The sequence below is a fragment of the Heterocephalus glaber genome, unplaced genomic scaffold (assembly GCF_053883595.1).
Source record: "Heterocephalus glaber isolate CG9 unplaced genomic scaffold, H.glaber_assembly_v1.0 deba00000122, whole genome shotgun sequence".
In the NCBI taxonomy this organism is placed as follows: Eukaryota; Metazoa; Chordata; class Mammalia; order Rodentia; family Bathyergidae; genus Heterocephalus; species Heterocephalus glaber.
In genome coordinates this window covers 81,620,123-81,646,529 of record NW_028258138.1, presented here as the reverse complement: position 1 = coordinate 81,646,529, position 26,407 = coordinate 81,620,123, and the positions used below count along the sequence as shown (strand labels likewise).

The 26,407-nt window shown below is 44.0% G+C and overlaps 1 protein-coding gene across 7 annotated transcripts in view; it reads right to left on the bottom strand.

Annotated features, from left to right (window-relative positions):
• Wdr72 (WD repeat domain 72) overlaps window positions 1–26,407 on the bottom strand; it is a 178,583-nt gene that overhangs the window by 60,740 nt on the left and 91,436 nt on the right. For all 7 annotated transcript variants that reach the window (XM_004835376.3, XM_013074273.3, XM_021260918.2 and 4 more), the window contains 4 exons: window positions 22,170–22,978; window positions 19,703–19,791; window positions 17,833–17,912; window positions 15,788–15,983 (listed from right to left, as the gene is read on the bottom strand). In XM_004835376.3, coding sequence (XP_004835433.1) covers window positions 15,788–15,983; window positions 17,833–17,912; window positions 19,703–19,791; window positions 22,170–22,978 — 1,174 coding nt within the window. The remainder of the gene's footprint in view (window positions 1–15,787; window positions 15,984–17,832; window positions 17,913–19,702; window positions 19,792–22,169; window positions 22,979–26,407) is intronic.

Here is a 26,407-nt window from a genome sequence, read left to right as displayed (position 1 = left end):
AGTATAGAAGTTGGGGATGTTTTAAGAACTGATTCATGGAAGATCACGATTGAGATAAAAGATCTGACCAAACAGAGGATGAGAACCCCAGGCTGGCACGAAGAGCCACAGCTGCTGCATAGCATGTCCAGTGGGGTCTGCATTCACGACCCTCAGGGGTGTCGGGAGTTCTTGGACTAAAACGAGGAGGCAGAATCTTCCTCCTTCGTGTGAGGTGAACAAAATTCATTTCCTCGTGTGGGCCATGCAACATTAACATTCTATCTGACTAACCTACAGTCTTAAAGGTAGAAAGAATTTACAAGAAAATAAGTGAGGAATAAGTACTGCTGTACAAAGAAAATACAGAACGAGAGGATTCTTGACAAGACTTGGGCAGGGACTGCTTCTGTACCTCCCGCTTCTTGCACTGGAAAGGTCCTGCTTCTCTTAGAACACTTTTTAATGGCTCTCCTCATATTTCAAGAAAAAAACTCCACACCAGAACCCTTCCACCCAGTACCCATGCTGGAATGTCCCTGTTCCTGCTGCCTGGCTAGCCCCTGTCCACCGGGTCAGCTAGGTGCTGCAGAGCAGGTGCGAATGGGGGCAGAGACTCCAGGCTGACGGGAGAGAACCTGTGTGAAAGGCAAACATGGGCCGGGCACCGAGAGCTCCCCGGTTACCATGCAGACCTGACAAGGCTTTGGTCAGTCGACAGGGGCTCCAGAGCCGGGCTTCCACTGGAGGAGGCAGGTGGGGTCCCCCTGTGGAGGACCTGGATCACCACCTTGCTGAGCCACTGTCCCAAGAGGAATGTGACATCCACCCCAGTGCCAGGACAGAGCCTGAACATGGTCACAGCTGAAACTGCTGGCCAGCCCCTCCCAGCGTCAGCCACAGCCCCCTCCAAACTCCCTGCCATCAGAGGTGGCCAGCCCCCTCTAGCACGCTGGGTGCCTCATGTGCATGATGCCTGCCATCCAGTGTTCCAAGCTCGCTGCCCTTTGGAAGCAGAACCCGTGTCCTATTTTCCCAGGTTCTGAGTAAAAAGCAAGGAGAGAGGACCTAACATATATTCAAAGGAGGAGAGGAGCGTGAACGGATGGGTGGGTGAGTGATGGATGCAGGCAGAAGACAAACCAGGCAGGCAATTCCCTGTCCCCTACAGAGATGGCAGGGGACATAGCTCATCCATGTCAACATTCATAGTACTGTGAATCTGCAAAAAATGATTTAATATACTTTAAATGCTAACAGACTACTGGACTTTAAGGACACCTGTCCACATATCTCTATCCATTATTCTTTTCCAATTTACACGTCAGGAACATCTCACCTAGTGTTTAAACTCAAAGATGTATTGTGTTCATCCTATAGGGTAAGATCATAATTTAATTAAGATGTGAATTTTGGAAACTTATTGATGACCTTTTAGGACAGGGCTTTGTAGTACAATAATATCCTGGCTTCATTGAACCAGCCAACAAACAGCATTTTGTCTTTGTCCACCTCGAGGCTAGGCTCTGAGGACACAAAGCTAAAGCGAGCAAGTGGGCCAGGAAGCCCTGCCTCTGACGGAAGGGACAGAATTGCCGACAGCATTTCCCCTCAGCTGGGCAGTGCCACACCACAGGGCAGAGCGGACAGCAAGGACAAGCATGGCAGAGCCAAGAAAGAGGCTGCAGTGCTTTGGGATCCCTGAGATGGAACCAGAGGCCCCAGGACACCTAGATGCCCACCCCACCTCGTGCTTCTTGGTGGGTTGGTACTGTCCCTGGGTTGGTCCTGGGGAACTGAAGAGCGGAGGGACCCGCAGGTTTCCCATGGGCATTTCCTGTGCAGACATGGCGCTTCTGGGATGAGCACCAGAGTTGCCACAGGTCCTGCAGTGCTCGGGCAAGACCTTGCATTGCATAACTGTCCTGCTGTTCATACAGTTTCCAAATATGACCTCGGGCATCCGAGGAAGGGCAGGGAGCACATGGTTATAATTTCCCAAGCCCACAACCTGTTTTTCATACGTGGTATGATAGAAAGATACGGTATTACAGTAAAAGACACACTGCCATTAACTGTTCTCAAGAACACCCCTACTCACTTCAAACACACTCATCCCATTGTCCTTGCCGCTTTCTGTAGCAGTTCTGGAGTCCTCTTTCCTGAGAATCTTCAGCTGCACTATCGTGGCTGCCTTCATGTTCTGAATCAATTCAGAAGGTTTTTTCTTTCATGGTCATTTTGACTTTGGGGAAGGGCCAGAAGTCACACGGTGCCCGATCTGGTGAATACAGTGCATGAGGACGCAGCGTCATGCTTTTAGGAGCTGCCTTCTTGTTGCATGGTGCTTGGCAGCAGCATTCAGTCTTTTTTTTTTAATCACAGTTTTAAAGACCCTCAGGAAAGAGGACTCCAGATCTGGTTCAGAAAGTGGCCAGAGCCATGGGATGAGTGTGCTTGAAGTGAGGAAGAGGGTTTTGAGAAAAATTCACGGTGATGTGTCTTTTTCTGTAATAAATTTTTTCATTCACTGTATATTTTGATCGGCCCTCGTATAAACATAGGCACCTTTGTGTTCTTTCATAATCTGAATTTTGTAGGACATCAGTAGCCTGCATGACCAGTAATGGCCTGTTTTGTTGCTGATAGCCAGAACATCACCAGGAAAATGCATCTGGATACTGACGTCCCTGGCAGCCACCACACACGTTTGGGGGCTTGTCAGTCACCAGTGCCATCTTGGCCCTGAAGCATCTGGTAGCATTTTGGTATTTTCAGTAGTTACACCAGTCTTTTACACATAACGTTTTACTTAGATTATTTACTGCTTTTTTCCTCTAAAGGGCATATCAATGATGTATGCAGATACGCGATGTCACTTGTGAACTTCATGTAGGACTTCATAGAGGATATTACAAAATATTGGCTAGGACTGAGAACTACTGTAATTACATTTTCTAAAATTTCAAGACCAACTTCCTTCTGAGAAGAAACCTGTGAGGCTGGAAGAGCCCCGGAGAGACCCCCGATCCTGTGTCTGTCCGGCCACCAGGGAGCACTGCCGCCTTGTACCCAGGGTGGCAGGTGGCCTAGCCCAGCCCAGGGGCCCACATGGATGTGAATGGGGCCCGGCGCAGTGAAGACAGGTAAAAGGAAGAAGAAACGATGTTTCTGGGGACTTGAAAATGAGTGCTCTGCCTTGTTCTTTGCCTTCAAATACCAGTTGGCATTAGTTTTTCTGGTGTGCCTCTAGCTCGATACACTGCTCTTGAACTAAATAGACAAATGGAAGGAATGGCCCTGGATTAACCACTGTCCCTGTAACGGGTACGTCCATTCTCTCCCTAGCCACTGACCATGAGCACGTTGCTTAGTATCCGTCCTGTGCTGCCAGGGACCACCATTCTCTGGCACAGGTGGGTCACTGTCACTTAGCAGTCAGTCATCTGCTTGCTCAGCCTACAAAGCCCCTGTGAGTCCATCACAGATCATACTGTGTGTCTGCTGCCAGGAGCTCGAGGTGAACTAGGGCCTGGCCTTCACCCTCTCGGCGCTGAGCGGACAAGGTGTTCTTTCCCGAGAAAGGCAAAAGACACCCAGAGCATCAGGTGGTCGCTACTTCAGAAGGATGTGGGAGGATTACAGAAAGTAATGTCATCAGACACCTCCAGCGCCTACCTGAGCCTCAGATGGAGTGCAGGCTTAATAAGAGGTGTTCTGTAGTCACACAAATGGTTCCCAGGCTGAACATGGGGCTCACAACTGCAGAGCTACAATGAGAAGCGAAGGGTCCAGCCACACCACCGAGACCATCAACCTTCTGATGGGGACTGGATGTCCCAAGGGCACAGGGTCCAACGGGGGCTTTCCCTGCAGCCACCTCGTCTCAGACATTGTCCTGTGCAAAGTGGCTTGGGCATCCAAACTTCTGCCCGCTGGGCCGACCGAGGGAAAAGGAACCCTCTTAACCTCATTCATAGTTAATGTACACAAGGGACAGAGGCCCCTTGTTTGTAGTTTAACTTATTAAGTTACTTCATGAAATAGCACAACAAACCTAGGTTTGATGATTTAGTAGGAAAACTCACATGCCCGCTTGGTGACTGACATAAATGCCTGTCTTGCAGCACACACCTATGGAGGTGGAGATGCTCTGCTGGGTAATAGCTGCTTCTTACTGGCTGAATAGCACACAAGTGTGTAACACCTGACACCGTGACTCCATTCCACTGTGTGTGGCACAGTTGCATCGTGGAGATGTCGCTGGCCGGTACATGATCCTGCTAATGTTCAGCTTTCGTGGGGCGGCGTTCGCAGATGTCCAGGCCCACATGCAGCTGTGGGTGAGAGCTAGACATGGCCCTGCCGTCTGCAACCTGCCCCAAGAACCGCAGCTCATATGCAAGCAGCTCCAGCAGGAGGGACCGGATCCAGCATGGTGGAGGACGGCGTCTGATGGAGGAGCCGAGGTCACACACATGCAGGGCCAGGTCCCAGGGAGGAGCTGCGCAGTGCCTCGCCGGGAAGAGGGGCCGTTAGCAGCTTAACAGCCACTTTGGCCAAGAGATTAGGGATGGCCAGGCACCCACGGGCACAGAGGAGCCGGAACACAGGGCAGAAGCCCAGTCGTGGAGGGCGCAGGGACTGAACCCCTGGGAGAATGCGCTGAATGGGAAGGAGGCATCCTCCTGAGTCCAAGTTTAATTTCTTGTGAGTCTGCTGTGTGTGCACCCTGTGATCCTAGCAGCAGGGCCTTGAAACATTCCCAGGGCGTGTGCAAGAGCCTGTGTGGGGCTGAAGAACGGCAGCCAGCTGGCCTTCCTGGCTCCTGTCTTAATTAGGACTGGGCTGAGTCTTCCCTACAAACCACACCACCATCCGCCATTCATCCACTCACTCGATAAATGCTTATTACCGGCTACGGGGAGGCCATCGCTGGTGCCCAGAGGGGAAGATGAATGGGCCCAGGCCCTCTCCTTGAAGGGCCGCTGTCAGAGGCCAGGCGCAGCGTGGGAGAACAGTAGTGCAAAGCACATCGGTCTCAGTGACAGAATCTGGATCACTTTTTCTTTGTCAATAAATTTAAATGGGTCTGCAGACAATAATCAATACCAGGGGGCCTGCGTCACTGTTACCAAGGAAATGTCCAACTCGACTCCTTGATACCACGGTCTCCAGGCTGTTGAGCCAGGCCACCCGACTCCTCGCAGGAAGAGACGATGCAGCTCCAGGTCCTCACAGGCCAAGAGCAGCTTGTCCATCGCACGTTCCTGAGGAATGCGACGGCGTTGGGAAAAAGAACAGTGAACTGCATTGGTCTTTCCGCAGCAATGCAATCTGTAAGATGAGACCGAGAGGCCCGAGTGGAGGAGTTGGGAACACAGATGGGTGAAGGGAAGTGATGAAATTTCCCCATCAACTTCATAAAGAGCTGAAAATAAGATGGCCGTGTATTAAACCCAACAGACGGCAGTGCTTTCAGAGCAGGTAACTTATGCTAGGAGTAAAACTAAGCTTCATCTAACACACAGATACCTTGGTATTTTCACACTGATTGATACAGATGAAGTTTTAGATTTCTTCCCTTCCTCTCTTTTTCCCACCCCTCAATGCTTATCCCTTACAATATCAGGTGCATGCTATATACATTCCTAACATTTACCATCTGGCATTTCTAGCTTCCAGGAGTAAAACTCTACAGTATTTGTAACCACTAAAATTTATATATATACAAATTTATATTCCTAATAACAGTCTCCAGCAGTGAGCCCATCCTAGGAGAGACTGCAAGGCCACACTCACACGCTGTGGACACTGCGCATTTGACTTCTGCACCTGGCTTCTCCTAGGGAGACTTTTCCTGCTGTCTTGCCACGAATCTGAGGTTTGCTGCCTTCTGTCCTGCCTGGGTGGCACAGGGCTCTGCAGGGTCACACCACAGCCTGAGCTACCACACCCAGGTGCTGAGGAAAGGGAGCCAGAGCTGCAGAGCTCGGGCCAACCCCGAGTCCAGGCCCGTCTGCCTTTGCTCCATTCCTAGCCTGTCACTGCCTGGGGTGAGTTACCGGCCTGCAGGACTGGGGAAGGAGAGCATGCAGTTTACTTTCTGTCCTTTTCACTAACATGTGCTAATTGTGCACACTGGAGGGGCTCACTGTATCTCTGTACACAGACACAGCACACAGCGCTCGCTGACTGCACCCAGCCATGTTCATCCCCTCCCGGCCTCCACCCCGGCACTGTCTCTAGACCCTCGAAACCACAATTCTAATCCATATTCTAATTTCAGGTTGATTTTTCTTTCAGTTCTCACATACAAGAAAGAAAATGTATTTGTCTAGCTTCTTTCACTCATCATGATGTCCTCAAGCCCACCCACTTGCAGCAAATGCCGGGATTTTATTCCTTGCGGGTGACTAGTGCTCCATCGTGTATGCAGTTTTACTTTACACTTGCAACTACTGATGGGCACTGCGGCCAAAGTCATAGTCTAGGGATTGCGAGTAGCTCTGCAGTGAACACACAACAGTGAAGGCGAACCTTTCAGAGCTTCCAATGCTAAGGAACAGCCAGCTGTGGCACGCGTGCCATGCTGGCCATCACTGACATCAGGTGTGCAGGTGCCTTTTGGCTGTGTTGGTTTCATTTCTCGTGATTCACATCCAGGAGTGGGTAACTGTTACAGGCCAGTTCCAGTTTTAGTTTTGGAAGAAACCTCCGTACTGTTTTCTATGGTAGCTGTACATATATCTATTGGCCATTTGTACTTATTCTTTTGAGAACTGTCTATTTGGATCATATGCCCATTTTTCATTGGATTATGTGGATTTTTTAGGTTTTTGAAGTTCTTTACATATTTTGGATATTAACCCTATGCCAGATGAAGAGCTGGCAAATATCTTCTGCCACTCCAAGGCTGCCTTTGAAGTGGATGCTTGCTTACTTTACTGTGCAGAACCTTTTAATTTTGATGTGATTCCATTTGTCAACTTCTGCTTTTGCTTCCTGTGCTTTTGGGTTCCTATCTAGAAATTCATTTCCTGTACTGATATTTTGAAAACTTTTTCTGCTATGTTTTCCTCTAGCGGTGTCAGAACTTCAGATCTTACATTAAGGTCTTCGATCCATGGTGAATTGACTTTGTACAGAGTGGAGTGAGGGTGGAGTTTCAGTCTTCTGCATGTGGATATTGGTGTGCCCAGCACTATGTGTTGAAGAGACAGCCCATTCTTCTGTGTGTTTCAGCATCTTTGATAGGAATCAGCTGGCTGTGGGTGTGAGCATTTATCTCTGGCTTCTCAATTCTGTCCCATCGGGAAACATGTCTGCTCTTATGCCAGGCCCACTCTGGTCTGGTTACTGGAATTTTGAACTATGACCTGCAGTTGAGTGTTGTGATGCCTCCTGTTTGGCTTTTTGTTCAGGACTGTTTCCCCTACTTGGGGCCTTTTGGCTCCCAGATGAATTATAGGATGGTTTCTTTTTTGGTTCTGTGATGGGGATTACACTGAATCTGAAGATGCCTCAGGTATTACGGACATATTAACAATATTAACTTTCCGATACCTGAACATGGGAGGTCTTTCCATCTTTCAGTGTCTTCTTTAATTTCTTTCGTAAGTGTTTCATAATTTGTATTGTAGAAATCTTTCACTTCTTTAGTTACATTAATTCCTAGGTTTTGTGTTTATTTTTTGTAGCTATTACTTTCCCAATTTCTTTCTCAGGAATTTCATTATGTGTATAGAAAAGCTACTGATATGCATATGTTGATTTTGTATCCTGCTGCTTTATGGAAAACATTTACCAGTTCTGATAATCTTCTTGGGGGAGTCCTTACATTTCCTATGTATGGAACCATATTATCTCCACATGGGTCATGTGACTTCCTCCTTTCTTATCTGTATGCCTTTTCTTTCTCTTCCTCACTACTCTGACAAAAACATTAAGTACTACATTGAGGAAGAGCAGTGGGAGTGGACACCTTTTTCTTGTTCCTGATCTTAGAGGAAATGCTTTCATGTTTCCTCCTTCACTATGATACTGGCTAGGAGTTCGTCATAAACAGCATTTATTATGTCGAGGTATTATCTCTTTAATGCCTAATTTGTTCATGGATTTTATCATGAGGGGAGTTTAATTTTTATCAAATGTTTTTTCTGCATCTTTAAGATGATCCTGATTTTTACCCTTCATTCTCCTGATGTGATGTGTAATTTTTTTGATTTGCATATGCTGAACCATCATTGCATCTCTGGGACGAAACAAACTTGATCAGGGTTATGACCTTTGTAAAATGTGGCGAGTTTGATTTGCTGGTATTTTGTTAAGGATTTTTGCATCTATCCTTATCTGGAACACTGGTCTGTAGTTTTCTCTTTCTCTCATGTCCTTGACAGGCTTCAATAACGCCAACGTTTGCTTCATAGTGTTTGGAAGGGCTCCCTCCTTTTCCATTCTGTGGAACAGAGAGGGAAGCATTTGTGTTTGCTCTTCTTTTTCAAGTCTGGTGGAATTCAGCAGCGAGGCCAACTGGTCCTGGGCTTTTCTCTGTTGGAGACTCTTTTTACTGACTCAATCTTGTCACTCGTTACTGATCTCTTCAGGTTTTTTTTTGGTACCAGGGATTGAACTCGGGACCTTGCACTTGCGAGGCAGGTGCCAGAACCACTGAGCTAAATCCCTGGCCCCAGGTTTTTTGTTTTTTTTTTAATATTCTTTTGGCTCAATTTTGGTAAGTCATATGTGTCCAGAAATATGTTCATTTCTTCTAGGGTTTTCAATTTGTTAGCATATAGTTGTCTAAAACAATTCCTACTGATACCTTGCATTTCTGTGATACCAGTTGTAATGTCTCCTTTTCCATTTCTGATAAATTCCCCCATCTATCTAAAGATTTGTCAATTTTGTTTATCTTTTCAAAGAACCAACTCTTTGTTTCAGTGGCCTCCTGTATAGTTTCTTAGTGTCAGTTTCATTTATTTCTGCTCTGATCTTCATTATTTCTTTCTTTTACTAATTTTGAATTTGGTTTCTTCTTGTTTTTCTATGTTCTTCAGATGAAGGACATCTTTCTATTTGACAACTATTTTTTTTCTTTAATGTAGGTAGTCATTGCTATTATCTCTCTCTTAGTACTGTTTTTGATGTATCCCACAGGCTTTGGTATGTCATATTTCCATTTTCATTTGTTCTGTGAAATATTTAAATTTCCATCCTGGTTTTTTTTTAAAGCCTTCCTCAGCAAGATCTTTATTTTATTTTTTGGTACCAGGGATCGAACTTGGGACTTTGCGGTTGTGAGGCATACTATGGAACCACTGAGCTAAATCTCTGGCCATCCATCCTGATTTTTTAATGACTCACTGTTCATTGAAAAGTGTGTTGTTCAGTGTCTGTGAGTTTGTATAACTTCTAAACTTTCTCTTGTTAACTTCAAATTTCATTTCATAGTGACCAAAAAAGACATAAGATATGAATTCAGTTTATTGAGCTTTTCTTTATGGCCTAATATATGGTTTAGTCTACAGAAACTTCCAAGCACTGATGAAAAGAATGTGTTCTTCTGCAGTTAGGTGGAATGTTCTGTAAATGTCTGTTAAAACCATTTGATCTATAGTAGAGTTTACCTCTGATGCTTTGTTTTTTTTCTTTTCTTTTCTCCTTTTGGTCTGGATGATCTATCCATTGGTGAGAATGAGGTATTGAAATCCTATTAAAATTGTATTTGGAGGCCATCTCTCCCTTAAGATCTAAGAGTTTGTGTTTTATAAAACTAGGTGCTCTGATGTTAGGTGTACATAGATTTATAATCATTGTATCTTCTTGATGAATTGATCCCTTGATCATTATACAGTGACATTCTTTGTTCATCCTTCTTGTTTCAAACTCTATTTTGTCAGGTATCTGTAGAGCTACTTCTGCTTGCCTTGAGATTTCATTTGCTTGGAATATAATCTTGTATCCTTTCATTTGTGGTTTGTGGTGTCTTTATTAGTGAGGTGAGTTTCTTGTAGACATGATATTGTTGGGTCTTGTTTTTTAATTCATTATGCTAGTTAGTCTCTTACTTTGAGGATTAAATCTACTTACACTCAGAGTTATTATTGAAAGTTATTATTGAAAGTATTATTGAAAGCCTGCCATTTTGTTCATTTTTTTTTCTAGTTGTTTTGAATATTCCTTATTTGATTCTTCCCCTTTCATTCATCTTTGTGGGTTTAGGGCTTACTGTACAGATAGTATTTGTTTCTCTATTATTTCTCTTTTGTGTACTCACTCTTCTTGTGGGATTTATTTTTTCATATATTATCATGATGGTATTTATCTTCTTTCCACTTCCAGACATAGGACTCTCTTAAGCCTCTTTTCTAAGGCTGATTTGGTGGTCATGAATTTCTTCCATTTTTGCCTTGCTGGGGTGAAGGAGTCTTGGTTGACAGTAACTTTCCTTCCAGGCTCCTAATACAACAGCATTCCATGTATTCCTGTCTTACAGGGCTTGGATGAGACATTGTTGTCTAACAAAGTTTTCCTTAAAGGTGATTCAGTGGTTTTCTCTAACAGATTTTAAAATTCTTTGTTTTATACTTCAGACAGCTTGACTATAACATGTTGTAGTGAGAATCTTTTCTAGTCATGTCTGTTTAGCTTCCTACACAAGGATGTCTGTTTTTCCCATGATTAGGGATATTTCCTGCTATTATTTCACTGAATAAATTTCTATGCCCTTAACCTTTATGTCTTCACCTTCAGATATATCATTGATATGAATGCTTAATCATCTAATGGTGTTCAAAGATCTTGAGTAGTTTCTTTATTCTTTCTTTTTTGTTGTTGTTGTTTTTAATCTGAAAGTGTTATGTTGAAAGACTTAGCTTCATGTTCTGAGATTCTTTGTAACTCTTGATCTAGCCTTTGTTGATGATTTTAACTACATTTTTTTTTGGCTTACAAGCTCTTTATTTTCAAGATTCTTTTGTAAAATATCTGTTTACTGAATTTCTCATTCATATTCTGCATTTTACTCCTAATTTCACTTAATTGTTGATCTGTTCTTTCTTGGATGTCACTGAACTTTTAAAAAGTCATTCTTTTGAATTCTTTATCAGGCATTTTGACCACTTTGATATTTTGGAATCTGTTAGCAGAGAGTTGTAATCTTTAGATGGTGTCCTATTATCTTGTTTGTTCCTATTTCTTGCATTCCTATGTTGAAGCTTGTGCATTTATTGGAACGTGTATAGACACCTTTTGTAATATGACCTTCTCAAGGAAGCAGCTTCCCTCTGAAGATGTGTCTTTGGTTATTGGTTTGTCATGAGATGTTGAATTTTTTTCCAGCCGGGCTCCACAGTGTTGCCTGTGAGTAGTGAGTCTGGGTACAGTGCATGGTGCGTCAGAGTTGGAGGGACTGCTGTCTCCATGGACCACACAAGCGTAGTGCAGGCAAGAGCAGTACAGAAAGCAGAGTATGTGGGGTGCAGCCTGTGTGGCTACTCCTGCCACGAGACAGGAGGTTCCTCAGCCATTTCTGATGTCGGCTGTGTAACCTATAGAGGCCTCTGGCCAGTGCCAGCAGAGTGCAAACTGAAGCAGGTGACCTCTGATTGGACAATGGTGTGGACCAAGGGGAGAGGCGAGGGCAGGGATGGCACTTACTCCCACTCTGGAGATCTGATAGTGGGTGGCTGAGGTTGGGTTTACTACAAATAAGAACAGCCAAGGAACAGCCTCCTGTGAGAGCCAATGCACCCCAAGGGCTTCCTTTCTTCTGCAGCTTACAGGGAAGAGGAAGAGGCCCCAGCTGGTCCTGCAGGCCAGGGCCACAGAGACACTTCTGTAGAACATATGCTTATTTTCTGCTTTGCAAAAGGTACATGCTATTATTTATATAAAATGCACATTTTGATATTTAATTTTCTAGGTAAGTCTTTTAATATGATGCATGCAATATAGATTATTTGCAATATCCATTACTTTATGCATTCTTTTCACAACCGCAGTTTAAGGTGGAATTTAAATTCAGCTAATAATTCCAAGGTGACAGTTTTATCTACAAAGCCCCCATTTTTATTTCAACCAACTTATTTACTGGAACAATTTGGACTACTTATTCAAAGTGATCCAAATAACATTCCCAAAAAAAGGAAAATAACTTTCAAATGTGTTTTAATAATGGAAATCATTGCTGTTTTTAAAGCAATAAATCTTCACTTCAAATGTGAGTATTAATTGTAAAATTTCTTATTAAATGGATTCTGGGAAGAAAGCAATGTAATCATTGTAAAAATGTAGACTCAGATAAAACCCACCACTCACATAAAAGATCATTAGGACACAAAAACTAAGACCTCAAAGAAAATAAATGCCATGAAATGTCACAAGTGAAAACTCTGAAGAAATAAAATGCAAGGTTACAGAGTTAAACTCACTTTATACTGCAAACCTCACTTCATCTGACTTCCAGTGCTTCTCCTACAAACAGTCCCGGAAACCCTGTGATTTTCTTTATTGCAAGGCCTGTGATGGCAAAGATTGAATGTTCTGCATTTTCTCTGGTAATAGAAAGTGTGATTTATGAGAGAGGAATAAAAATCTAAGAAAGTCACTCAATAAATTCTTCAGTCTTTGGATCAATCTGATTGGAGCGGATCTCCCTCGTGCTGCCAGGGTGGAGGATGCAGTTTCCTGGAGAAGAGTGCAGTGTGAGGGGCCATATGGGAGGAAGTCTCACCCCAGACCCAGGCTGTTCATGTAACCGTGGGTAATGGAAGCATCCCTGACAGAGTAAGGTATCTACCACTGGTGCAGCCAAAGCACCTAATGGATCAACTTTTTAAAATTTATTTCACTATTCTTTTTTGTTTTTTGGTAGCGGGGTTGAACTCGGGACCTTGCGCTTTCAAGGCAGGCACCAGAACCAGTGAGCTAAATCCCCGCCCCTTAACTCTGCTATTGTTAATGTGCATGAGGCTATGTATTCAGGAGAGCCAAAGGAAAGCTGACAGTGGTAATTTCTCGGGACAAACCAAGGGGGCACCAGGAGATCCGTTGTTTTCCAACACCTCTCTGGACAACTACAAACCCATGAAGCTGCTGCCAAGGGCCCAAGTGCGGAGCAGAGTCTCAGGTTTCGTGTTGATTAGGTGAGAATTACAGGAGAAAGTGAGATGGCATTCACAAGGACTTCACACACTGAGGACATATCAAGAGTGCAACTACTACTATTATTTTTCTTTCTGATCACTGCCATGTTATCATAATGCTAATAAACCAAACACTCAGCTCTAGCATAGAAGAAGTTTCATGCATAGCAAAGCTGTCTTTTACTGTCCCAACTGATTCATACATAAGATGCACTGCCAGCCAGGCATGGAGGTAACCTGAGATCCCAACACTCCAGGAGGCTGAGGCAGGAGGATTGCAAGTCCCAGCTCTGCCTGGGCAACTGAGTGGCTTAGTGAGACCCTCCCTGTCTCACAATAAAAAATAAAAAATGGCTGGAGTTGTAGTTCAGCATGAAGGCCCTGAGTTCAATCCCCAGTGGCACCAATAAACCAAGAAAAAAAATAAATAAATCAGGAAACAAGCAGGGGGAGGAGAGAGCTCGCAGAAGACCAACAGGCAAAAGGGCTAATACAATGAGACAGCACACACCTTTACCCCAGAGTGCTTTGTACAGTGACATGAGCTGCAGCGACCCTGAGCTAAGTAAATCTGCCTGTGAAATTCGAGGGATGAACACACCAGTGAGTAGTCCCTGCATCACCTCCTTAAACTCTGGACATTTCAAATTTAAAAACAAACAAACAGCTTTTTGTTTTTGTTTTTAAAATACTATCATGTAATGTACTTCACAGCAATATAATGAAAGTCTAAAACTTTGTCCTGTAATTTGCCAAGTTCTGAACTTTGTATATATAAAATAAATCTTTTCCCACAGAAAGGGTAATACTCATTTAATAGTATTGCTTGGACAAGTCCCTCTTCAAAGCCTGCTACGTGTTTCCCATTTAATTGCAATGTCAGTTAATAATTTCCTGAAAATAGTAATTCTTCAGAAAATTCATGTTCAGTATTTTGCAAATATACTTTAGTTTTTAAAGTAAAATATTTTAAATTTCACCACCCATATAGAAAGGAATTTTAATACTTTGCTGTTCCAATTCCTATCACAAATTAACCAGAATCTTCTTTAACCGTAGGCAAAGAAAGGCACAATCCTACTTGATCAAAAGGCAGATGAAACCACACTGAAAAGCCCAATGTCTTTAAATCAGGGTTGGACTCAATTCCTCACCAGCGACTTCTGTGCCTGGAGAGCATGGTCAGGCCGGTGTGACGTCACGGGGATCACATGACAGCAGGGCAGGCTGAGCGGGCGGTGCCTGAACTCGAGCTTCCCAGATAGTCCAAGCCCATTCCTGCCAACCAAGCAACCCACCGAGGACCTGCAGTAACCCCAGCTCTGCCAAATAGCTAGTGACTCTGCCTTCATCCACGACCTTCCCGAGGTTGAGAAGTCTTCCATTTATTTGAACCTTTGGCCTTTGCTGAGAATACCTGATTCTCATCTCCCACTACAAAACACCCTCCTGTCAGGAATCTCATGAAACAATGAGCTGCGAGTGGTAGCAAACACCTGTAATCCCAACACTTCTGAGGCTGAGGCAGGAGGATCATCGTGATTTTGAGGCCAGCTTGGACTACATACGAGTTCAAGGCCAGTCTAAACTACACAGCGAGACCCTGTCTCAAAAAACCGAAACAAACAAAATGAAATGAAATAATTATAGCACATTTCCAGGAGTGATACCTGTTCTAGAATCTGACATTTTAAATATAGCAACATTTCCCTTAGTTCCAAATAAATAAAGGTAAAATCTCTTTTGAGATCTAAAAGAAGGACATGTATGTAATATATACATTTGCAACATGTTTTTTTCTGCAAAAGCACTCATTTAATGGTATTACATATTAATGCATTCACCAAAAGCTTATTAAGTTGAAAATTAGGGCCAGGGATTTAGTTCAGTGGTTCCGCTGCCTGCCTTGCAAGGGCAAGGTCCTGAGTTTGAGCCCCCGTACCAAAAAAATTAAATAAATAATAAGTTGAAAATTAGGTTTGCAATCAAATTTTGCTGTTTTAATTTTTAAATCATGGATAATAAGCTGTAAAACTCAGATAACACTTTACAACATAAATTTAGATTCGCTTGCTAGTCGTAAATGATATGCATTCTTATTATGAATTTATAATAATAAATTTCATCTCCAGATCAAATTACCCAACTGTAAAGCCAGTTCTACTTTCTATATGATATTTCTTATCTACAGAAAAGAAAAATTAGCATAAGGCTATTATCAACAAATATAGGACACGGGGCTGGGGATGTAGCTCAGCAGTTCCACTGCCTGCCTGAAAGTGCAAGGTCCCGAGTTCAATCCCGGGTACCAAAAAAAACAAACGAAAAGAACAAATAATTATCAGTGTATCCTTGTAATCCACATCCTTCTAGGTTAACACTGTTAATCCTGTCTTCATTTCTCATCACTTAATTTCAAAACACTGTTATAACAATTAACACTGTTAATTTCAAATCACTGTTATATAAACTTTGGCTCTAGAAAATATTTATGATTAGAATAGACTCTAGAAGTTCTTAAAATCCTGCACCTATGAGAAGAAATCCCCAGTGGCACAGGTCAGGAATGACCCTTGGCGTGGCTCTTGCAGAAGGATGTCTTAGTGTGAGCTAAGCAGAGCGGGACTCCGAGGACCAGCAGTCTGCAAAGCCATACTCACAGTGCATCGGCCAAGCGCTCCGGAGGTGCTGCAGCTCCAGGTCTTCGGGCCGGTCCTCCTCAGGCAGGGCCGGCACCCCATCCCTGCTGTCTCTCCACCCCGGGGACACACGACAACTGTCTGCTGGGGTCTTCCTCAGACTTCTCATGTGCTGCTCAACCTCAGCCAGCAGGACAGCTTGTATCGCTTCAGTTACCTGAAAATGTTTTTTTTGAATGAGATACAGTGTTTTTCATGTAATTACAAATGCTTGGGACATTTGTAAAAAACTCAAAGCTCAGAATCTGGGTTTGAACTGCTTTTCTAGAAATGATATTTTTCTATTCTGCTCGAAGCAGCATCTAAAATAGCTGCAATGCAAGTAGTAACATTGGCGATCAAACTCTTCTTTTGCAAACGTGATGTTCTGAAAGGGCACTTGAGAGTTGGCAAGTCCTCTAACTAAGCTGCTATTACTACATGTGAGGTCAGAAAGTGCTCTGCTGATGTCTCTCCTGATGCCAGCATTTCAGACGTGGTCACTGAGCCAAAGATGCTTACAGGTCCATTAGTCCAAACATGCCCAAACTACATCAAAATGTAGCTAAACGTTAAGTGACCTACAAAAGACCTTTGGATTCTGTTGAGTCCTTTTTCTTAAGGAATATTTCCCACCTGCGAAATTCTTCAGTTACTGGGGGAAAGAAAATCTCACCATTAAAACTTAACCCTTTGGAGGTCACTACTAATCTACTAAGTCAGCATGTTCTAGGGTTTGCTGGATTGTGACCCAGGATGTCTCAAAGCCATTCATTCACTCGTTCATTCACTCACTGAACAGTTCTTGGCTGGCTAAGGTGAGCCCTGCCCTGAGAGGGGTCAGTGAGACCAAGGAGGGCCTGCCCTCGGCAGGGTGACACAACAGGGAGAAGACAGAGAATGAGCAATCAAGTGAGGCCACGGCACCACTTCCACAAAAAGCAGTCACAATATGGAAAACAGATCTAGTGATGGCACTGTGGCCAAGGCGTGGGGTGGCTGAGTGGACAGAGCAGACCTCCTCACCAGACGGATTGAGGGCAAAGACCTGGGCAGAAAATGCAGGGAGGAAAACTCAAGCCTGAGAGTACAGCAAGACCCCAGGCAAATGAACCAGCTGTTTGGTCCAGAAACACAAAGAAAGCCAAGGAGACCACAGCAGGATAAAAATGGGGTGGAGGAATGATGAGAAATGAGGCTGGAGGGCTGGGGATTTAGCTCAGTGGTTCTGCCGCCTGCCTCGAAAGTGTAAGGTCCCGAGTTCAATCCCCGGTACCAAAAAAAAAAAAAAAAAAAAGAAAGAAAGAAATGAGGCTGTAGCGTGGCCAATCCCATGGAAACTCATGGGCCATGGCGACAGTTCTCCACTGTCATCCCAACCGTGGGTATTTGGTCTTAGGGGGTCAACTTAACTTTCTTTGTTTCCCTATACCCAAGAATAACCATCTGTAATTGAAGTTACTGCCATGTTATCTTACAGATTTGATATTCATCAAGCTTATGAAGCAGAATGAAATTCCCCTCAAAAGTTACTTAGTCAGAGACAGGTATTTACTGTGCCACGCTCGAAGCTGCAGCAAGTTCCAGAACCCAAGGAAGCTTTAGAAGAGGAAGAGGGACTTGGACACTGAAGAAACCAGCTCTCAAAATCAGCTCCCAGATCAGGAATTCTCAGGATGGAAGAATGCTTCTGATTTCACGTAAACAAAATCCCAACCAAAGGGGCCTCCATGTCCGGGCACATTTTGAAATGAAAAAACAGACAACTCTGCCTCCAGCTGAAACTCTGTCAGGCAAGAAGAAGCTACCTGCGAAGGCATGAGCCACCCGCCCCATGGGCCCAACCTGTGCGACCTTTCGGGTCTCTCCATCCTGACCCTGCTTCAGGCATCAACAGGGGAGGGAGCCTGGGGACGCCACAGGGGAGGACAAGAGAGGTTGTGAATGTGCACCTCCGGGGAAGGGGCTAGAAGAGCCGAGGCAGCAAAGAACTTCCAGTAGCTTCCTGAGCACGAAGGAACCCATACCTGCACAGACTGGTCTCGCCAGCAAGAGATCAACTTCACAAGGGAAAGGTCGGCCTCAGGAACCGGACAGTCGCTCTGACCTAGAAATGCACAGGACACATTCACATCTAGAGCTTCACAACATGGCCAGGGCAACACCCCAGGTTGTTGGCTCCCGAGTTGGAGGAAGTAGGTCCGGGGTGGGGCAGGCATCCACGCTCTGTCAGTGTCCAGAAAGTTACACTAATGCAAGTTCCCGTCCGGCCTCCTTCACCCTCACACCTTCAACCCGTCTTTGCACCTCTTCTCCAGCCTAGGGTAGATCACTGGAACACTCTCCAATCCTCCCTCGTACAAACAATTCCTGCAGTTCAGGCCTGCATGCATCAGTGTGCCACACATGTGCAATCAGACTTCCTTCCTCTGCTTTGCCCTTACCCAGAAAACGCTCTGATCCATAGGTGAAGTCCTACTGAGTCATCTGACCCATTCTGTCAGGCATTGTTTCTTTTAAGTTTCCCTCTTGAGTATCCTTTCTACCTGTTTGCCTCAATGATCAGTGTGAAATTTTAAGAGTGAAGTGGGGCTCTGTCCATGGAGAGCCGGACACTCCCCACACAACAAAGCACCACGTGCCTTTTCGTGAACTAAAATGCACGTGTAATCATCAAAATGAAAATCTGGCGATGAAGACTTTCTGGTGGATAAAGTTTTTCATCTAGATGTCACATCCTGGGAAGCAGAAAGGGAGAATTATGGGGATTTTGCTGGTGGGAAAGTTGCTACGGTAATCGTCTATTTAAATTAATGGATTAATATATGTTTGCCATTGTGGCATCAATATTTAAATTAGCATCTGTCCAGTATGTTTTTGACATATCTGATTGATACATTTATATACCCATGTACTTACATATTTTTATATTAATAGTCAAGGGAAACAGGCTAGAAGGTATTGGATATCATACAAATCAAGAATACGAAAGAAATATTTGAAAAAAACATGACCACTCATCATTTTTTTCTGAAGGATCATAAACTATGAATGTGAAAAAAACTAAAAACCGCAGAAAACAAGTAGGATGGAGCCACTATAATTCTCAAATCCTGTTTCCAGCGCTCCGGGAGCACAAGGGAAGAGCGCTCCCTTTGGTCCTCTTCTGTCCTCCCTGACTCGCTGTCCACTGTGGCTCAGCTGTGGAAGCTCAGGGTCAGACTCAGCCGCAGCTGCTCACTGGCATCCGGGGCTCTTTCGATGCACACTTACTGTGCTGCTAGAGCCTTAATACGAGGTGGAAATCGGAGCCAACTTTCCTTGTCAAGGACGGTGGGTTAAAGAACTAAATGCAACTTGGGGGAGGATGAAAAGCAAACAGCAGCTCACCAGCATGGTGCAGCTGCCACTTCTGGGTGTGGGGCAGGAGCGGAAGGGAAGGTAGAAAGGGGTGACAGGGCTTCTGAGAGCACGTGGAATGACAGAACTGTCACCTGCCAGAGGCCGGAGGTGGACAGGCAGGTGGGGAGATGAATTAGCCAGTGGTGTGGAAAGAAAACCAGAACACTGAGGTCCTCCATGAGAACTTTAGCTGCTACTCAGAAAAGCCATCTTCTGAAATAGCAATAAAATGATCTAATATAATAATCCTGTGTTTGGTAATAAAGACTTTAGTGCAACAAACTGTAAAAAGTTACATATGGTCTTAATTTAATGCCCATATATTTCCTTTGTTGAAGTTTCAGATTTTCAGGCATTTAAAAAAATCCCTATGATGAAATCTATCTTTATATGATGTTACTTATTTTAGCACTGCTATCCAGTTATAGAAATATTAATTTTTTTCTTTCATAGGAAAAATAAATCAGATCATATCTGTGCCTGTAAATTCCTTACCATTTCTTACATAACCATAGAAGCTTGAAATATTCAAAATATCATTCACAGGACTCTTCACCTTATGTATAGAGTCCACTTTGAAGGATCTGTTGGAAAAAAGATTTAAAGGAGATTAATTAAGAAGTATGAAAATTACTTTGGGAAAATAAATTGAAGCTATAGGAGCATAGCCATGTTGACAGAGTTGGGAACTGAATGTGGATTATTTCCCACATTAATCCCTTTCCTGAATCTCTGTTCCCAATTTGCTCCACCTAAAACCATAATCCCCAATAGAATGGCAAATCTTAGTTTGCCAGGCATTTCTGTGACTTCCAGCCACTGCCACAAATGCTTGAATCACAATGCGCTGACATTCACCAAGGAGTCGTCCCGCTACCATCAGGCTTCCCAGGGTCACAGGGGTCTCCAGCTACTGTCAGATGGTCTCAGGCCACCTGTCTCCTTCCTGCCTCCCCGCCTACCATGGCTTCTGAGCCCTTGAGACTCAGTAAGAGGTTAGTGGCAGGGCTGAGCGTGTTGGAAGGATTGGTATGACAAGTCCAACACATACTGTTTAGAGTTTTCAAAAAAAGACAAATGGGGCGGAACCACAGCTCAAGTTTGAAGTTAAGGCCTTAGACAGGCAGCCTAGTGTCCTCACATCATCACTGAGCCACCTGTGTGTTTCAGTGGAGAGTTTTTCTAAAGAACTGACTCATGCAGGGCGACCACCTAAAGGCCCCTCACGGGAAGGTGTGCTGGGCACTGTGGCCTCCTGTCCGCCCTGCACAGGGCTGACTTGAGGGGAAACCTCAGTGGACGCCACTCAGTCTCAGGTCAGCTCTGTGGATCATAGGCAGCAAGAGAAATGGCCCCCACCCTCAGCTCCGGTGGCCGGGAGAAACCCTGGCCACGCCCACCCCACAGGGCTCCTTCTGTGAATGAGGACAGGGAGGCTTCGCTGCGAGGCCCAGGGACTGCGGAGTCACACACCCAGGTGACAAGGTGGGGCCGGGCCAGGTTCTGACTCCAGGACCACCGCGCTTCCCCACACTTTGGTGCTGTGTGATTTTCACTGAGGTTAACTAAACACCCATCTGAAATTTTAAAAAAATAGAATTAAGCCCTTAAAATGAGCAAAAGAAAACAGAAAAGAAACAAAGGGAAAGAAAATAAAGGAAAGCTGCATATTTGAATCATAGAAGTCTTCCAGTCTGCTGTTTATTAGGGCCTGAAAACTGAAAATTAAAGTGTGCATGACCCAGGAGCAGTGGGATGGACAGAAGCCTAACGCTGACTTGCACAAGCCCAGGGGCTTCCGCTGAGCTGCAGGCTCCCTGCAGGCCAGAGCTCTGTCTCCGCCTGGCACCTGGCACGGGCTGGTGGAGTGGAGCCCCGTAGAGACCAGGACTGTCCCTACCCTGCCACAGGCGCCTGACCTAGGCTTCCGCTGGGGTCGCCGCACCCTGAGGTTTCTCTTTACCTTGACTGCCTCACCGCTTACTTGAACTACCAGTGTTTTGCCACCCCTCATTCTACTGCAGTTCTTGTTGGGTGATATGCCATCCAAATCATAATGCTAAAGTGTGTCTCCTGGGGGTACTGCGGGCGACTTGGTTTGTTAAGTGAGCACTTAGTGACCCAAGTTCAACCCTTAACATCAGACCATGGAAAACTATGAAAAAGGAGGAACCACACAGAGCAGTGGTCAGCAACTAACCAGGCTCTGGGACTAGATGGGGACCACTCTTGTATCAACCGCAGGAGCTGAGTTAACCTGGGGTCTCTTTCTCTCCATAAGCTTCAAGGTCCTCATCTGTACAATAAGCAAAAGAATGGTACTTATGCCCCAGCCTTGCTGTGCATATTAAACAAAATCATGTATGTAAAGATATTAGACAGTGACTAGCAAATATTAAACATTCAAACAGCAATAGCTATCATTATTACTAAACTACTTCCCATACTGCACTACTGGAGAGTCTATACCCAAATAAACTCAACAGTATGACTGGAGATATGAAACCTTCAAACATTTCCTTCCCAAGAATGTATGAGATATGTCATTATACGCATTTATTTGAATATTCTTTGTGCATTCTTAATTCATATCAGGTATGAAGGATTTCATGGTGTTTATACACACATGTACATTTCTGTCTGTCTATGACTCATGACCTGTCTAGCCCTGTGACTGGTATATAACAATGAATATTTATTGAACAAATGTATGAATCTTAAAACATGAATGCATTGCTAAATTATTCTATAATCCCAAAGAAGTAAAGGGAAGATTTTCTTAAATGTGTTTTGAACTAAAGAAGTTGCTGTCTATCCCCATCACAAGGAAGGGAGGCAGGGAGGGAAGAAGGTTAGGAAGGAAAGAAGGAAGGAAGGAAAATGGGAAGGAAGGACGACTAGAGAGCTGAATATAGCACAATGCCCCAAATTGGAAAAGTCAAAGCCTGTAGGTGTGTCTTACCTGTCAATTTTACAGGCCGATTCTAAAGGCATATTAACTAACTTATTAACTAAAAATAGTCTGCTCAATAAATAAGTGATGGTGTTGGACTCTTGCAAAAAATCACAATCATTTTCCAGTCCTCTTGATGTTCCCAACTGGCTTGGCAGAGTGGCTGTGTATTTATTTGACAAGTCCAAAACTTTTCTGGAAAATAAATTCACCCTCAAGTACTCTGTCTTCGTTTCCAGGCTGCACAAATTCCCTCCTGGCAGCATTAGTGAGAAGTGGTCCTGGTTGGAAGCCAGGCCTAGAGAAACTGGTCCCTGAAGCTTCAGGATGTTGAGGTGCCTGGTGCAGAGGCGGTCCAATTCCGGATCCACGCCCCAGGGCAGGAGGCAGGATAGGAACAGCTTCGCGGTGTCCAGAATGAGGCTGGCGTTCACCTGTTGTGCCGGCTGAGGCTGCGTCTTCCGGGAGCTCTTCGTCTTCCTCTGCCATTTAACGCCCTCGCTTTCCTCCAGGAAGGTGATGGCGTCCCTGCCCTGGGCCAGGCCCACAGCGGCCGGTGGGGCCTGGGGCTCTGGGGAACAGGCAGCTCCGCTCCTCCTCGAGGTCAGCGTCTTCCTGCCCACCGTGCTCCGGGCTCTCCTCAGCAGTTGGCTGCCATGGAAGGAGCCCGAGGGGCCGGCGTGCTCTGGTGGAGTGGGCAGCAGAAGTTCCACGAGGTTCTCCAGATCAAACAGAAGAACGTGGAAGCCAATGCTGCTCCACTTCGTCTTCACAGGCAAGACGTTAAAGGGCCTTGGGCAGGACTCGGCACACGCGGCCTGCGAAGCAAAAGCACCTGTGTGTCAAAGTTCTTGTTTCATTAAGTAAGCTGCTATATTAAAGGTTCTATAATGTCAATGTGGCATAAAAAGGAAGATTTACATACAGCTAAGACAAGACCTATCAACGTTTTGTTATTGCCTATTAAAATTTCTTTCTAAATTAAATATTCAATGTACAAATGTTCTTTGAAAACTGCTTTATTTTTCCTGACAGTCTTTGTCCCCCGTTAAGTCTGAACGAGACCTCCAGAGTAAGATGGAGGCAGGTACTGTCCCTTGATATAACTCCTGCCTTCCAGCCAGTCAGGGACATGCGAGAAAGAAAGGTGCTGAAAATTAGAGACCAACAGTTTGAATATCTCTAAAAACTGGGGAATTATTTTAACATGATGGTTCTTTCAAATTTGTTTAAAATTTTAAACAACTGGAAGTAACCTAAATGTTAGCCAATATCAGATCAATGGGGAAGACAAAGCACAACACTCACTCTGGAGACCCCAAGACTGCCGCAGTGAGGTCCCCGAATTTGCTTCTGACCCTGCTCAGTCACGGGGCCCCTGATTGCTCCTAACCTCACACCACCCCGTCTGCCCGGCCTGGCGCTGTGACCAGGCCTGCGTGAAGCACCCCGTGTGGTCCCCCGCACACAGGCTCTGCCCGAAGGGAAGCTTTCCACACTGCTCCTCCAGCTGCTGCATAGCTTCCAGGATGTATCTGTGAATCCACAGTTTGCATACTTACACAGTGAGACAGCTTTTAAATGTTTTTAAATGGTAATGTAACCCAGGTTAATCGCTAAAAATAAGATGGCATGAAAAACCCTTTTGTAAAATGATGTGTGTCCATAAAGAATGCCTTATAATGTTGTCACACATAACACAAGCACACACAAGATGTGCGCCAAAATGTTATCAGTAGTTACCTGAGAAGAGAGAATTAATTTGGTCTTTGTTTATATTTGAAGAGTTTTTGTTTATTGATTTGATTTTCTGAAATCTGTACAGTGATATTTTTATTTCATAATCATAAAAGATTTTAAAATTAAAATTGTAAATAGTAAAAAGTGGGGAAGCATAAATAGCATCTTTTCCCACAATACTGCAAGGATTATATAATTATTAATAAAAGATTTTTTGCAAGTCAGTAATAAGCCATGCCATACAAACTGAAAAACGGGTAAAGAGCATCAATGGCAGTTCACAAAGAGCAATATTTAAATTAAAGTATGGAAAGTGCTTACCATAAGTAGTAATCAAAGAAGAAAAGATAATGCTCCACACTAATCTGGCAGAGATGGTTTCCTACATTATTTTATTGTGTAATGCTTAATAACATAAATAACATGTAAAGCACATTTTAGTCTTTTTCAGACCCATCGATGTGAAACCAAAATGTTGCACACCAAAACACACGGGCCAAGCTGTGCAGTACCATTGTTCATAATTCCTCCAAACTACAGACAGATGCCCACCCACAACAGGCTACGTAAAAATGCTGCAACAGAGAGATATTCAGGGAAAAGGAGGAACCAGTGCGACCCTCGCCACACATGCAGCAGGCGCGACCGCCAACACAACATGGACCAAGCAGCTCAGGCAGGAAGGACTCTGAAGAATGGGGGTCCAGACTGGATGTGGCTCTGTATGCAACAGTTCCTCCAGGCGAGGGTATTTATGATGCTTCACAAGCATACACCAATACAAAAGGGAGAAAAGTAAAAAAATCAAGTGTACCATTTCATTCCTGCAGTTGCACACGATGGGAGTGACAAAAGCATGGGGTCAGGGATGCAGGCGCCTACCCCAAATCCAGAGCAGGCCCTGACCACTCACTGGGCTGCATACCACCTCACCTTGTGACTTGTCTTCCCACTTGATTCCCATTGAATCAATGTTACCGGGTGACTGCACTTGTAATCTCATTGGTTGGTCATGGTTTTGTCCCACCTCATGTCCACCTTGTCATTTTTCATTGGGTCTTACAGTTTTGTCCCACTCTGTACCTGCCTCACCTCCTGGCTTTGCTACATAAAATCTTCCTGGGAAACAGGTCCCAGGCAACCCACTTTCCAGTTCCCCCTCTGTCTCTCGTAGACAGAAGCTATCTTTCTCTCAGTAAACTGTTCCTACTCTGAACCTCCATTGTTCCTAGAATTCATCTTTCGGGTTTGGAGAACACGAACTCGTGCTTCAGGTTCTAGCAGGTTTGGGAGCTGCACCTCTTCCCCACCAACCCCACCTTGTTACCACAACTGGCTGCGCCCACTGGTAACCGGCAATCGCAGAAGCAATGCATACACCACTTCCACTGCTTCACTTAATTCACTAACACAGGCTTTCTCATCTTTTATTAACACGAGCAATATAAATCAGTGTCCTTTTTAATTTAAATTTCTTTATTACTACTATCATTGCAACATTTCATTTCATTGGCCTCTTTTTGTTATATATTGTACTTATTTATGCCTCTTCATAAATTTTCTCTTTCATATTGATTCCATATTATTTATTTGGGAAATAACCTTTTGTTGGTTATGTGTTCCAAATACATTTTCCCTACTTGTGACTAGTCGTTACTATATAGTGTTTTGTGATGAACATTGAATTCCTCTTTTAATGCTCTCAAATTTAGGAAGCACTTTTAAGATTATATCTTTTGTGTTTTCTTAAAGAAATATTTGCTACCCAGAGGAAGTGAAAAAGTTTATGGTTTTGTACAACATTTAAAAATCTTTAATAATTTTATTTTTCATTTTTGTGTTTGATTTACAATAGGAAACAATTTTGCTGTCCAACTGGTCCAATGTTGTCTGCGAATTTTCCCTTTTCTCATTGCTCTCTATTACCTGGGGCACAATCAGCTTATCTGTTCCTACAGAATACTAAATTGTACAATAGTGTTAGAAAAAATTTAACATCTGGTTGTTAAGATTCCCCTACCTTGGTCTCCCTATGATTTGTCTGTCAATTTGAGAACATCTGTTAAATTGCAGATCATATCTCCCACTTACTTAGACCACATTTAATTTATATCAATAGTTTTTTTCAGAAGGGTAATTGTTCAGAAGGACCTGTGCATTATTTGCTTATCAACTGAATAACCCTTTGGCACCTTTAACTGAGTCCTCTTTCATTTCATCGTTTTTGTTCTCTTTTTTTCTTGCTAGAAGTTTGTCAGTTTTGATAGTCTTTTCAAAGAAGCAGTTTTTCACTTTGTTTAGCCTGTCAGTGGGATAATGTGTTCCTTGAGAGACAGTTTTGCTGAGCACACAACTGGGGCTGGGATCATTTTCTCCAGAGCTCTTGGAGGCCTCCTCTGATGGGTGGACAGTCAGCTGCTGTTCTGTCACTCCATCTGTCTCTTCTCTCTGTGCGTCTTTTCTTAGATCCTTTTCTCTTTAATATTCTACAGAGAACTATGAGTCCT